The sequence below is a fragment of the Lineus longissimus genome, chromosome 17, assembly GCF_910592395.1.
Source record: "Lineus longissimus chromosome 17, tnLinLong1.2, whole genome shotgun sequence".
Taxonomy (NCBI): Eukaryota; Metazoa; Nemertea; class Pilidiophora; order Heteronemertea; family Lineidae; genus Lineus; species Lineus longissimus.
This window is the reverse complement of record NC_088324.1, coordinates 3,828,929-3,843,943: the sequence shown is the minus strand read 5'-3', so window position 1 is coordinate 3,843,943 and position 15,015 is coordinate 3,828,929. Positions and strand designations below refer to the sequence as shown.

Below are 15,015 nucleotides of genomic sequence, written 5' to 3'. Positions count from 1 at the left end.
CAACAAACAAGCCTAGCAGCGGAATTTAGCACACGTTGCAGAGGAGCCAGGGTCTTATCCGGTAGAACATAGAGTATGGCATTGTTAGTGTCTAGTTGGGAGACAACCAATAGAGACCTTTCGCTACACCGTTCCGAGAACCACTACACCGAGAACGTTTCTCGTTCCCGATCCCGTTCCCGGAAACACTGAAACGCGTTCCGCATGGCCGTCACCGAGAAACAGTTTGGTTTCTATGGAGATCGTCAAAATGGCGGCAAACTTGAGACGCCTTGCAAATTTCGCAATTGAAGATGATGAATTTATGGTATTTTATATCGAAAATGAAGCCTTAGGAGGCAAGGAAAGTACGTTTGCGCCAGCCTGTGCATCCAATGCATGCTGCTATAAATGACTGATTTACGACCGCTTAACATGCTTAATAGGGCGATTCGGGGCAGTATGAACTTGTTTTCCCCTTCTAAAACACAGTCTCTCCACTTTACATACTACTTCAGGTGCCTTACCGCATAGAATCCCGCAAATTCGTCATTTTTCTTCTTGAACCACTGTGAACAGACGCCGAGAAAAACAGGCTTCATTCACCGAATCCAGAACGGAAACGGGCAAAGCTACTCATCAATCGATGACGTCATACGCAAAACGCGATCGTCCTCGATTGATTTCTCGGCGGAACGGCGTAGCGAAAGGTCCCTATTAGCGTGATAATGCAACGACCTATAACTCGACGAAAACAGCTACTCTGCGCTTGCGGTATGCGAAGTTTCATCGGTTACAAATACATGATAAAAATTGTTGACTTATATTGATGAGAAGGAGCTAACAATTTAGGCAGTTGTGTTCGAAAATTTATATCAGCAGCTAATTGCCAAACAAAACAAATACTATTAAGCGGCGTGCAATCATCATGCTCACTGATCAGTTTGCTACTTGTTTTTTAAAAATCCAAAATTAGGTTGTAACTAATGGCAAACGTGTAACAGGCACATATTTTACTGTTGTATCTTATGATATGACTTAAAATCAGTGTACACATCGTAACATTTATTCAAGGTTTAAGCCAAAAAACGACGTTTCCAACGTTGGTTCGGTCAGAGTCTTTCAGTGTATAAAAACTCAACTAGTTTGTTATCAGTAGCACTGAACCATTGTCTCTTATAAGATGACACAATAGTATTGTAATGCATCATAAAATCATGTCCAGGAAGAAAACTCACAAGCAATACCAAACTTGAGTGAGGCAATAGCAGTCATAATAAGGGCATATTATGTTGAGAAGTATATCCACCACGTTAGAGTTTGGCCAAACAAATCTGCTCGAAAGTCCATTTCGGAAATTTTAACCATTTTCTTTTAAATTGCATACCACAAAGACTGTTTAAGCGCCAGGCTTGAAACTTTGTGTGAGGTTCATGCATCTCCACAAGATCGGGACCTAAATCCTCCGTAATCAACATATGAACATTTTTATGGGCTGCAATGGCTATGTTCAGCTGATCGAAGAATTTGTTCAAGTTCCAGTGGTGCGGAATTAGATTAATTGGGTCAATGGGTTACCCGAGAGCTCTGCCACAACGCCCGGCTTTTGAAACGGGCGGTGGTTTTGATGTTGAAACCATACGTTCCCTATTTGCCAGACTCTTTATTGAAAGACTCTAGTTTTGATCAGTGGGTGTGTAAGGGGTTTCTCTGAGCTCCTGGCAGAATCATCATGAATATGTACCTAATCATGAATACTGAAAGAAAAGAACAAGGTTGAATGTTTCAAAACTATAAAACCTTATTTCAAGGTAACATGACTTTACGCTACAAGCCTAATCACTTTAAGTTACCAGATTTGTTGTCGTACGACTTCACGGTTTCATGACCTCTGCCAGTGAAACGTCTGTGTCTGATGTTCAGATCGGAGCCCTCAAGTATTCCGACTGATCATCAAGCCAAATCATCAAGTCTATCGTAACCATCGAAACCCTGTTTCAGGAGATTTCTTGGATGATAGAACTCCTGTTGCAATGACTGCGTTACGAGAGGTTTTTACAGTCAAGAATGAACACTATTGAACACTACAGAATTCATAAAGACTAGTCTTTATGAATTCTTGATATAACAGAACATTAATAGTCAGGTTAACCGTCGACCCGACCCCGAATTAAGCGAGGCATGCGGGATTAATTGCGAGATCCGCTTCCGAATTATTGGAAATCAGAGTCTTGGTTGATTGAAAGACTCTGGTTGAGGTAAAGCGTTATACATCCCATGGAAGAGTTGGACAATGCAATGTCACAGTTTTTTTCATTTACTTCGGCAGCCATTAATTAAATAAAGGTAGCATGATAAAAATTAAATGCAAATTGTCAAAAAAACATTTTGACATGATAAAAAGATTAAACTCTGTTAGATCCCACTTAAATGTGACATGAAAGTGTGGTATTTGGCCCAAAAAAACACATAAAAAAATCCACTAAAAGCTACCAAGTCGGGTTCGCCTCGCATGTACAGGTTTACCATTTCTTTTAGCGGGTTGGCCAATAAAAACATATCATACTTTATTCTCAAATAGCTTAAGACCACTGACCTGGAATGTCTTAATTATTTAGATAGCGATTGACTTGATGTTGTATGTTAGCTGTGCAAATTACATGATAAAAGCCTGATACAGTGTAGAGTAAAACGATAATGTGATGATCCAGAATCCGGAAAAAAAACATAAATATGCTTTTACTTGGTTAGTGTTGAAATGTGCATGTCAATTTCACAAACAAATAAGCTTTTGTATCAAAACTTTGTTCTGCATGTACAGTCTTGTTATAAAGGGGGAAAGACACCAAATACACAAGAATATCTCAAACCACAACGGCTACGGATTTCATGTTTTTACCAGTTATCGATAAACATGTTGGTCCTAGAACAATGTATGTTAGATACATTTTTGAAAAAGAGGAAATTGAAAAAAAATATATATACAAAAGTGAAATTTTTGAAAAATCATCCGATTTCAAAATTTCATGCAGCATCCCAATCCCAAAACCTTATTGATCTCATTCCATTACGAAAATCAAGAAATATTAATTTTCTATAGTTTTCTATAGTTTTTAGCTCATCTCTGGTGAGCTTTTTCGATATCGTGGCGTCCGCCGTCCGTCGTCGTCCGTCGTCCGTCGTCTGTCGTCCGTTAGTGGAGCACGTTTCGCTAGATGTCTAAAACTTGGTGTGATGGTAGTTTTGGGCAATATGCCCAGTGGTGTTTTTTTCTTTTTCCCGATATGACCTACTTTCTGGCCTCCAGGCGGCCATCTTGGAAATTGGTTATTTGCCTTTTTGAAGCTAATAGTTGTACGTAGAGTGACAAAACATTTATGATGGGTGTATCTATTAAGGTTAAATGACATATCACCGGGTTTTGGATTAGACCTACTTTTCAAGGTCACAGAGATCAAAGTTCACTAAATCACCGATTGATGGTATGTTTCTATTTGAGCTAGAAAGTTCTAATCTTGTGAGGACATATATCTAGGGACCCTCTATTCCACCCAAAAAATTGTCCCGCGTGGACTTCAAATATGGCCGCTAGGTGGCCACATCTTGAAAATCAAACAAATTCGGATTAAAACCAAATTTCATGGGATTGTATGTCGAAGTACTCTCTACAACGTCCCTGATTTTGAAAATCTTGAAAATTACAAAAAAGTCTTATCACTCCGAAACTAATGATCGGATTGCAACCAAACTTCATGTGATTAAGTATCTATGTACTCTTATCTATATCCTTAATTTTCAATCAAATCCCATGACAAATATGGCCGCCAGGCCGCCATCTTGAAAATCCAACGAAGTCCTATTACTCCTAAACTGCTGAACATATGTCAACCAATTTCCATGTGACATGTACACTCTTCAATAACCCTGAAATTCAGTCAATTTTATAACCATAATACTATACTTAGATGGTACCGGTAATTTTCTTTTGTGCCATTGAGCCAAGAAGAAGAATATTATTCAATGGAATCAAAACTGGTGAAACTAGCCAGAAACTGTTCTCCCCATATTCAGTGCAAATGACATGCATTACATTACCCGAGGTGAGCACATGGTCCCTGGACCATTTCATTGACATTTTCTTCCTAAATTTCCCTATCTCAGTTTTACTGATAAACCATAATACACATGTACTAATACGGTTCCTTTGGTCTTGGGCTATGACTAAGCCACTACTACTTACCCACAAGAGAGTGATGTACCATTCAATAGGAGAGGGGCCATTTAAGAAGTAATTTATGGGCTGAAGAATTCAGAGATATTCAGACACAAAATTAAGCAGAAGTTGCAATGGAAACTGGCTTAATTAGTGTATTTCAGATAAAAAAATTGGGATAAGTTTCTAAATAAATATAAAAGAATATGAACCAACATAAAAAATTGAAATTGGGTGATTTTGAAAAAAATAGGAAAACAAAATCGTCTTTAAATTTTTATTTTTTATCCATTTTCCTTGTTTCCAAAACTTATCAAAATAACATTGTTCTGTGACCAACATATTTATCGATAGCTGGTGAAAACATGAATTGCGTAGCCTTTGTGGTTTGGGAGATATTCTTGTGTATTTGGTGTCTTTTTACTCTTGAACAAGATTGTACTTACTGATCAGCAGAACTGAACTATCAAGGAAAACCATTGCAAGTACCTGATTGGCTCTCGTATCTATGACGTTATTATGCTTAAAATAGACGGTTACCGTTGTTCCGGTTATGCAAAGGAGTATAACTATTTTTTGATAAACAACCTGACGTGGAATTTATTGAGTTGAGGACGCAGAACAGGTTGCACATAACAATGCATAGTATCCTGCAATAATGAATAATGAATTGATAATAAGTAAATACTTCACGTCCAGGCATAAAATATTGGAAATTATTTGTCAAGTAAAAACGTTATTTCCCAGAGGCTTTGCCTTTTTTTATTACTGCAAACATAATAAATTCGGTCGAGACGGTAGTATCCTAGTTATTTTCAATCGGCGAATGGACTCGCAAATGTATGTAGCCATGGCATGTACTCATGTACTGTACATTGTGTAGTGTTTAAATTAGCAGATGAATGTTTGAAGCCAGTCCATGCCCGACCAGAAGACTTTATTGTACTTTCTGTTCATGGATTTAACAATCACACTTAATGCAACCTTCCTGGTATTTTGGCACAATTCAAGACAATGACTGTTCAAGACACTGACTGTGCAAAATCCTGGCGTAAATCGCCGTAAAAATGTTGTTTTTTATCGCCGATTTCGTCAGCAAAAACTTGATGGCCGCCATTTCCAATTTCACGTCATTGATGACGTCAGAGGTAAAATAATGCCATGAAATATTGAAAATTATCATACCTCACCTAAATGACGTGACGTGATTGGCTCCTATACTAATGAGTCGATAAAAGAGCTTATTTAACTGGTAAAGTAACTGTTGTTAAATACATGTATAGCTATTTTACTTAATATTTTAATGCATGGTATTAATTCGGATCGGATGATAAACTTATAAAATGTCGCATTTATCAAAAACTGATTTCAAGTTCTAGCCGAAATGGTGTTGCCTATGGTTAATACTCTTTAAGATGTGACTTCAACGAAGGCAACACGATTGGTCAATACAGACATGATGCTGCCTGACGTCCGGCTAGGATCCAACGGTGACGTTCCTTGATTGTAGACAGGTTGCCAACGGAAAAATAGGACCGTTTACACGGGACCAAACCAAACAACACCAGACCTGACCTGTCTCACAATCCTCTGCCACGCTTACACGACGCAAAAAAAGTGGACCGAAAGTAGAGCGGGTCCACTTGGAACTAGACCAGACCAGAACAATATCAGACCGTATATCCGACCGTCATAGTTTCTGACGCTATTCACAGTTATTCAAAAAATAATTTTCACTAACGCAAGTATCATACTTAAATCAAGTAATTAGTCAAGAAAATCAGGCCAATTTAGTGCCTCAGCATCAATTTGTACCCCAACATTGAAAAAAAGTTTGTTCGAAAGGGTAAGATTTAAAGCAATATTTTGTGATGGTTAACAGAATTTCAGTACGAAATAGATATGTTTACATAGATTAAGTCTAAGGGGTTACTCTACAATTGGCATTGACATTCTATAAATGAGGGGGAATAATCAAAAAATAACTAGAAATTGCAATATGATAACAAGTGCTACTCCTACAGGTAGTGAAATCGGTCAGTATTCTATGCATCCGCTGAGGCAATCAGACCTAAAAGTTATCGGTGAACAGAATAAGGTCGCTTGCCGAGATCTATTTTCGTTTGTCATTCCCTGTCAGAGTGATAATCGCCGCAACTTTACTGTTTTCGCACGTTTCTCTTAATAGTATCAGTTCCGCCATATTGCTTTGAGAGGTTGACATAGCGCGCCCTGGGATTGATAGGAATCCCTAGTTCCTCGTAAATCAAGGCTAACATTCAAACAAGATCACATCGATATGCTAGCTTTTATCATTTTGCCCTATTTGACACACACACAAAAACAGGCTTGAGCGAATGGGCCATTTTTCTGGAAAATTTATCGCCAAACTGCTTGGCTTATCTTATGACTGAAATCTGGTTGTTAGCTTCGTGTGGCATGTGCGATGTGACGGCTTCACCATAACACCATGTTACCATGCGTTCTGCTGATGGCGAAAGAACGGGTTTGGGAGCACAAATACGCAGATAAACGGCCGCTTTGTTCGAAATTTTTGAAGAAATTCAGCAGCTATTTATTTACGTGGATGGTGACTCGCAGCTGCGGGCGTTCAAACAGGCGATCTAGCTGTCCCCACCTCTAACGAACACCTGTGATGATTAGCCAGACATGTTGGCCACATCTTGGAAGTATGGGTAGGCCAACTAACCCATCTCCTTTTTTAGTATCTTCAAATGTCGTGATTTTGGCCGATTGTCCGCCATTTTTACCGCCTGATAATTGTTGCCAACTACGAATGATATGATATCTTAGGTGTGCTATAATATTGATCACAGGGGCGCATAAGTTGAAGGTGTGGTCTCAGTAACTAGTGAGTACAAGGTCCGAAAAATAATCCTGCGAAACCTTTCACGGTTCCCAAGATTTTGAATGGGCTTACCCTGGCCCCAATAATACATGTAATTACATTTACACCAGTACCCTAGGTTTTGGCTAACCTCGTGAGCCTTTGCGATGACGTGGCCTCCGTCGTCGTCGTTCACCGGCGGCGTATGTTAGCGCGGCACGTTTTCGTAACCGCTTGAGGTCTGGACTTCGTAGAAACTTAAACTTAGTAGACAGGTACTCTTGGGTCCTAGGGCGATTCACACCAAATTTAGTTCCAAAATTATTCTTGGTTTGGCCAGCAGGGGGTGTAATGCAAAAACATAAAGCATGCAATAGGACCCGTTATTTTAATCGAATTTTCATAATATTTTTTCGGTAGGTATTTCTAGCAAGGATACATTACATATCATACGGGTTTTTCATTTCACCTACATTTCAAGGTCACAGAGGTCAAAGTTCCCTAAATCACCGATAGGTAGCATATTTCGTTTCTATTTGAGCTAGAAGGTTCTAAACTTGTGTGGACATGTATCTAGAGACCGTCTATTCTACTCCAAAAAATTGGCCCGCTCGGACATCAAATATGGCCGCCAGGGGCCATCTTGAAAATTAAACAAAGCCCTATTACTCTGAAACTAATGATTTGATTCCAGCAAATTGTATGTGATTATGAATCTATGTACTCTTTACAATATCCTAAATTTTCAGTCAAATCCATCAACCAATATGGCCGCCAGGCCGCATCTTGAATATTAAAGAACGTCTTATTGTTCCAAAACTAATGATTGGGTTGTAACCAAATTTCATGTGATTATGTATCTATGTACTCACAACAATATCCACAATTTTCAGTCAAATCCGATAACCAATATAGTCGCAAGGGGTCATCTTGAAAGAGTATAGTAGTCAATTGGACTTTTATTTATGAAGAAGCTATATTTTGAGAGCATGCAGTGAACGTCGAGTTTTCATAATTGTCGATAGATGTGCGGTATTGTGTTATAATTCTCGAAATAGTGAACTACCGTCATTCCTTCAAAAGAGACTTGTGTGCCTATATTTGAAAATGGGATTGACTGAGTGACATTTAGTGAATTTCCGTTGAATAACATTGAGTCAAGTTATTATCAGCAACAAGTGACATTCATTAAGTGAAAGGAGAATCATCTGATGATAAATCTTCATTTGATTTGAGAACTGACAGTCTTAGTATACCAGTATCTGAGTGAAACATATAGCATGGGTGAAACCGACGATCGTGAAAGTCAGAGTGGATCAGCGCCACCTGCTTCTCTAATGAAGAGACACGAGAGGATATTTCGTCTTGATTTTGAGCAAATCAAGAAGGATGTCCTGAAGCTCACATTGGGAACAGGAAACGTCGTAGTTGTAGAAGTTAGACTGCAGGAATTACGACAACTCAAGAAAGATTACTTCAAGGTCAGAAATGACATTTTTGATATCTTTTCAGAAGAAGAGGTGGAGGATGAGTGTCAGAACATAAGCATGTTTTACTGGGAAGTTAGGCCTGTTGATGATAAAGCGACGAGCTACATAAAAGAAGTTGAAGCAGAAGTTTCACGGTCAAGTTCCTCATCCGATCAGAGTGTACAGCACTTAACAAGCAGAAGCAGGAATGCAGGGGCAATGAAGCTGCCAAAATTGGATTTGCCTACGTTTAATGGAGATATACTGCTATTTACAGCGTTTTGGGAGTGGTTCACTTGTGCAGTGCATGCAAATGAGGGATTATCTGGTGTACAGAAGTTTGCTTATTTGAGATCATCCTTAAAGGGAGCTGCTCCAAAATCTATAGAGGGATTTGAAGTGACAGAAGTCAACTATCAACATGCAGTAAAGGTACTCTGTCAAAGATTTGGTCTCAAACGTCAGATCGTCTCATCACTGGTGAAGTCCATTGTCACAGCAACCTGTAAGGATTCTGAGAAAGCTACGTCACTGCGCTAACTCCACGACTTGCTACAGAATAGGGTGCGTGCCTTGGAAGCCATGGGATTTGACTCAACAGATGAAAACGTTCGAATGCTGGTAATTCCGCTGCTTGAAATGAAGATGAGTCAAGAGCTTACAGAGAAATGGGAGTTACACACAGCAGATACTGATGATGATGATATTACAGCCAATTCAATCTTCCAGTTCCTACTTAACCAGGTTTTGTCTAAGGAAGCAAGGGAGAGGACTTCAGGAGCATCAGCTGGGAACAAGCCAGTTGATAAACAGCATGGACCCGGGAAACAATCGAGGTATAACCAGGGTTACCATACGGATAACAAGAGCAAATAATTCACAGAATCAGCACTTCTTGGCGGCACAAGGAGCATCAGTTACGGGTTTTGCACTAGAAGCGGACATGAGGCTTGGGACTGTAAAGGAGCCAAGAAGAAGACAGTCAACGAACGTTGGGATTTAGCAAAGAGGAACAAGCTTTGTTACAGCTGCCTGAGAGTAATGAATTTCAACCATTCAGTTAAATCCTGCAATTCGCCGACTTGTCCCATTGACGGATGTGGAAGAAAACATCATCGTCTACTTCACAATACATCTCAGGAAAGCGACAAGAAGAACGTGACCATCAGTGGATTTGTTGCGGCAGGTTCCTCCAAAACTACTGAGGTGTTGTTACAGACTGCACAGACAACCGTGATTACCGAGGATGGATCAAGAGTTCCAGTCCGAGTGTTGCTAGACCCTGGTAGCCAAAGATCATATGTTTGAAAACGGATTGTCGACTCTTTGGGGATTACTGGTCCAAATGAACTCTTGAGCATTGCAACCCTAGGAGGACAGACCAGTAAAACGAAAAGTATGCCGAGAATCAAGCTGTCAATTGCAGATGTTCAAGTTCGAGTCATGGCCATCGAAGAGATTTGTGCAAAACTGGACTTGGTTGATGTGCGAGCTGAGAGATATCAACACCTAAGAGGACTTGCATTTGCAGAATCATATCCGCTCGATGGAGAAATTGATGTCTTGATTGGAGCCGACTCTTATTACCTACTGGTAGATGGAACTGTTAGTAAGGGACCCCCAGGAACACCTACTGCAGTTAAAACCAGCCTTGAATGGGTACTTTGTGGTCCCGCTGGTTCTCAGGAGAAAGCGCCATTTACTACGTCCATGTTTGTGGCCACCAAAACGGAGAATGTTGCATTCGAGCTTCAACGGTTTTGGGAGTTGGAATCTACTGGTAGTGTGATTGACCAATGCGCGAAAATGTCTGTTGAAGATAGGGATGCCATAAAGACATTTGAAGACTACCTGTCTTTTGTTCGGGAACGTTATACGGTTGGGATACCGTGGAAAGAGAATTGTCCGCAATTGAAGGATAATTACAGCCAGGCGCTGCGGAGATTGGAGTCAGTCGAAAGGAGATTGAAACTTGGCAATCAAAGCAGTTTGAAGTACAAGGAAGCGATAGAGCAGTATGAAATCATGGGTTTTTCGGAAAAGGTCAAGAGTGACCTTGATCAGGCCAAGACTGTCTGCTACCTTCCTCTTCATGCAGTAGTAAAAGAGGATAAAAGTACAACCAAGACAATAATCGTATTCGATGCATCGGCACGTGATAAGCATGGCGTGTCATTGAATGATTGCCTACACCAAGGTCCCGCCTAAGAGCCAAACATTGTCGCCGTATTGCTGCGATTTCGTATGAACAACATAGCATTCATGGCAGATGTGAAGAAGATGTTTCTTCAAATCAAGCTTGCATGCATCGATACCTATGGAGAGATGGGAACTCAGACCGGCCTCCAGAGATCTACAGAATGAACCGAGTCACATTCGGGGTAAATGCGAGTCCATTTCTTGCCATAGTGACCGTGAAGCATCACACTCAAAGGCTTGGGAAGGTTTACCCGCTAGCGGCAAGAGAGATCCAAGACAATATGTATGTTGACGACTGCCTGTCGGGAGCAGCTGGAGTCCCACAAGCTTTAGAACTGAAGACAGATCTAAAGGATTTGATGAGCGATGGTGGTTTTGATTTGACCAAGTTGGCTGGTAACTCCAAAGAAGTTATGGAACAAATAGAACCTCAGGATAGAGCTTCATCCGCTGTGATTGACATGAGCACGGGTGAGTTACTAAAGACACTATGGATTGCATGGAATATGTCAGAGAACACCTTCCGCTTCCCAACGGTGAAGAATTTGATTGACTTGGATCGAGGATCCTGAAACAAAACGGAGTCTCTTAAGTATCCCATCGAAAATATTTGAACCCATGGAAATGCCATCACCTTATGTCATCAGATCAAAGTTGCTTTTCCAAGAGTTATGGCAGAAGGGTTTAGGCTGAGATGATACATTGGATGAGACAACAGCACAGAAATGGCGCATATGGAAAGGAGAGCTGAAGGAGTTGGATCAATTGGAGATTCCCCGATGTTTACCCCTGGGACTAGGAGAAATCTCAAGCATTGAACTTCATGGATTTGGAGACGCATCAGAGAAGTCGTACGGAGCAGCGGTATACATCAGAGTGGTAGACCAGAATGGGTACACCGCAACAAGATTGGTGATGTCAAAGTCAAAAGTAGCGCCAGTGAAGAAAGTGTCACTACCTAGACTTGAACTTCTACCAGCTATAGTAAATACAAGATTGGTCAAGTTCGTCGAGGAGTCACTATCAAGAAACATAGACAGAGTTACAATGTGGACAGACAGTAACACAGTAACACTTCCCTGGATACAGACAGGAACACTTCCTTGGATACGCAAGCCTAGTCATGTCTGGAAGACGTTTGTAGCTAATAGAGTGGAGGAAATCCAGACGACTTGGGAACCTGAGTTATGGAGACACTGTCCAAGAGAAGATAATCCTAGCGATTTACTGACTCGTGGATTGCCAGCAGAAGACTTAGTCAACCGTGAGGAATGGTGGTGTGGACCTCAGTGGTTACCATTGTCGACAGATATGTGGCCCAAGGGAAAGTTGTCAGATGTGTCTAGTGAAGATCGAGAGGAGAAGACAACAACCAGGTCCAATGTGGCCATCGTTGAGGAGCCTCCCAAGAATTACCCCATAGATGCAAGCAGATATGGTTCAGAGAAGTCGTACCCGAGTGACAGCGAGAGTCTTTTGTGTCATACAGTAGTGGAGGGGGAGAATCCAGGATGGTGAAAATACAGCTGGAAAGATACTAACAGTCAACGTTGAAGATACCAGAAAGGCAGTTTTACTGGTATCGCCACATTCAGAGGAGCACATATAAAGACGAAATCGAGACGTTGGAGAACGGAGGTGTTCTTACGAAGAGTCGCATCCTTAAATTGGATCCCAAATTTGACGAAGTCGACAAAGTGCTCAGAGTAGGTGGCAGGTTACAGAACTCAGAGTTGAAAGAGGAGACCAAGAACCAAGTGATACTTCCGCACAACCATCCAATCGTGGACAAAATAGTCATGGACATGCATGAGGAGTGCATGCATGCAGGATCGGAAACAGTTGTAATCAACTTGAGAAGCAAGATTTGGGTAACTCAGGTCAGGAGGGATGTCAAGAGGATTCTAAACAAATGTCTTATCTGTGAAGTACAAAAAGCATGTCCATCAAAACAGAAGATGGCGCCGCTTCCTTCAGATAGAGTGTCCTTTTCGCCTGCCTTCTCCGTGGTTGGTGAAGAATTTGATGGGCTGTTGTACGTACTCGAGGTACGTGGAAAAGACAAGCCGGAGAAGGTGTATATTTGCCTCTTCACCTGTGCGACGTCGAGAATGGTACATCTAGAGTTGACTCATCGACTAACAACAGACAAGTTTCTTCAGGCATTTAGAAGACTGGTTAACCGCCGAGGGATCTGCAACACAATGTGGTCTGATAATGCGCGAGCATTCAAGTCTGCAGGATCTTTCATCAAAATGGTCTTCGCTAGGGCAAATAGCATCAAAGAAACAGAGTTGGATACAGATGCTTTGACTACGTGGTTAGCTGCCAAGGGGATAGAATGGAAATTTATCATTGAGCGAGCTCCATGGCGAGATGGCTGGTGGAAGGGGTTAGTTCGGTCAGTCAAGGAGTCATTGAGGAGAGTGTTGGGGAAAGCACTTCTTAGATACACTGAGCAGTACACAGTCTTGACAAATGTTGAAGTTGCGATCAACTCTCGACCATTGACGACCATAAGTGATTATAGTAGAGATCTGGAACCTCTAACGCCAGCTCATCTTGCATTGGGAAGGCCGCTAATGGGAATACCAGATGTAGCAGAAGAAACATGGGAGGCAGCTGATACAATTGTGACGCAGCGCTGCTTGTATAGACAAAAGTTAGTCAATCCCTATCGGAAGAGATGGAAAAAAACGAATATCTACCAAGTCCTACAGTGAGGAAAAAGTGGGAAACTGAGAAGCCGCCGGTAGAAGTTGGAAGTATCGTGCTTATATCTGAGGATCGTACACCTAGAGGAAGTTGGCTGCTAGGACGGGTGGATGAAGTCTATATGGGAACGGATGGGATCAGCAGGACCGTCGCAGTAAGGACGAAGAAGGGCGTACTAAAGATACCGATTCAACGATTACACCATTTAGAGGTGGTGGCGGGTGGCAAAGCTGATCTTAGCAGCGAAACTGGCTCCAGTTCCACTCCAAACCCATGCTATGTTAGTGATCTCAGATCTGGCGTTGAAATTGAGAAAAATGCTCCTGATGAAAGTACTGGTCGAGATAGCGAAGAGACATGTACAGACGATAGCGAGAATATGGACAATGCCATTATGCGCAATCCCCACGGTGAGGAGGACTTTGCGAACAATAGTGTTGGTCGAATGCGAGTAGACAAAGGTCGGGAGAATGTTCCGATCCGTCCCAAATACGGGCGACTCGTTCAGAAGCCGCGGCGATTCGTCCATGATCAATACACCGCGCGGTGGTATGTCCAAAACTAAGAACGCATGCACACTCGCTATGAGTATTATGACGTCATCTACAGACATCATAATTATGTGACGTCGTCCGTGACGCGAAGTTTGTGTTTATTGTTGGCCGCGAGTTGCGCGTTTCTTTATTGTTTAGGTCTCGTTAGGGAGTTTTCCCCAAATGTACGCGATGATGACGTGTCCCATTAACAGGACGTAACATTTATTTTAAAATGCGTTTCCAAAGTGAATGCATGAGGACAACCCATTTATGTCGTATATCACTGGAAACTCCCGACTCCCCTGATCCTGCAGGATGTTAAATCGGGCATTTTATTTCTTTAAATAAATCATAAGCGTCGCATTTGCTCCTAGCTCTGTTCACCATCCCAAATGGCAATATTGCCAATTGGGCCGGACAATCACGAAAAGCCCCAAATAGTATACATTTCTTCCTGAATAATTCTTACAGTGACCATTCTCCCATGAAAGACAGTTGGTTACGCTACACAAAAAAAAAAAAAACGAGGGTCAACCATTGAACTTTTGAGATATGTTGAATTTTGCACAAATCAGCGAAAAACGCACCAACTGCCACTAGACGGCATTTCAAAACGGGGCCGACGCACATCCCAAGTTCAGTGTACACATACATCGGCAACAACAGTAAATGCGTAATTTCTTGTTAGCCGCCTATTGAGTAGCGCTCTAGGTTTCAGAAACTCCAAAAAACATGTATTTGCCAAAACAACTGCTGAATCAACACTGACATACTGTGAGGACCGTGAAATCAATGATTTGAGGAACTACGGTTAGGGCTTGGCCGCGCATGAATACATCTTACCTACATTTATAACAGTGTTTGAACCTATGATGTACAGGCCAGGTCTTATTACAAAATTTTGTCTTGTAAACCTTAGAATTGATTTCGGAATATCCACGTGTTGGTCAATTGAATCTTGTAAGAGTTTTAAGAATTGCTTCTGTGCGTCCAATTTAATTCCATAACTACCAATTATCGCTTTCCTTGCTTGAGCCTGTGCTCCTAAAATACAAT

At 41.3% G+C, this 15,015-nt stretch overlaps 4 protein-coding genes across 5 annotated transcripts in view; 3 read left to right on the top strand and 1 right to left on the bottom strand.

Annotated features, from left to right (window-relative positions):
- The window catches only part of LOC135501810 (leucine-rich repeat and immunoglobulin-like domain-containing nogo receptor-interacting protein 1-B), a 130,438-nt gene that overhangs the window by 38,477 nt on the left and 76,946 nt on the right, over positions 1–15,015 (bottom strand). The gene's annotated exons all lie outside the window — the stretch shown is intronic.
- Positions 8,321–9,049, top strand: LOC135500968 (uncharacterized). Its single transcript, XM_064792687.1, has one exon. It carries the CDS (start codon positions 8,321–8,323, stop codon positions 9,047–9,049), a length of 729 nt encoding a protein of 242 aa, XP_064648757.1.
- LOC135500967 (uncharacterized) lies at positions 9,908–10,717 on the top strand. The gene has a single exon (XM_064792685.1). The coding sequence runs from the start codon at positions 9,908–9,910 to the stop codon at positions 10,715–10,717; it is 810 nt and encodes a 269-aa protein (XP_064648755.1).
- On the top strand, positions 11,756–13,431 carry LOC135500966 (uncharacterized). Its single transcript, XM_064792684.1, has 2 exons — positions 11,756–12,196; positions 12,304–13,431. Exons 1-2 carry the CDS (start codon positions 11,756–11,758, stop codon positions 13,429–13,431), a joined length of 1,569 nt encoding a protein of 522 aa, XP_064648754.1.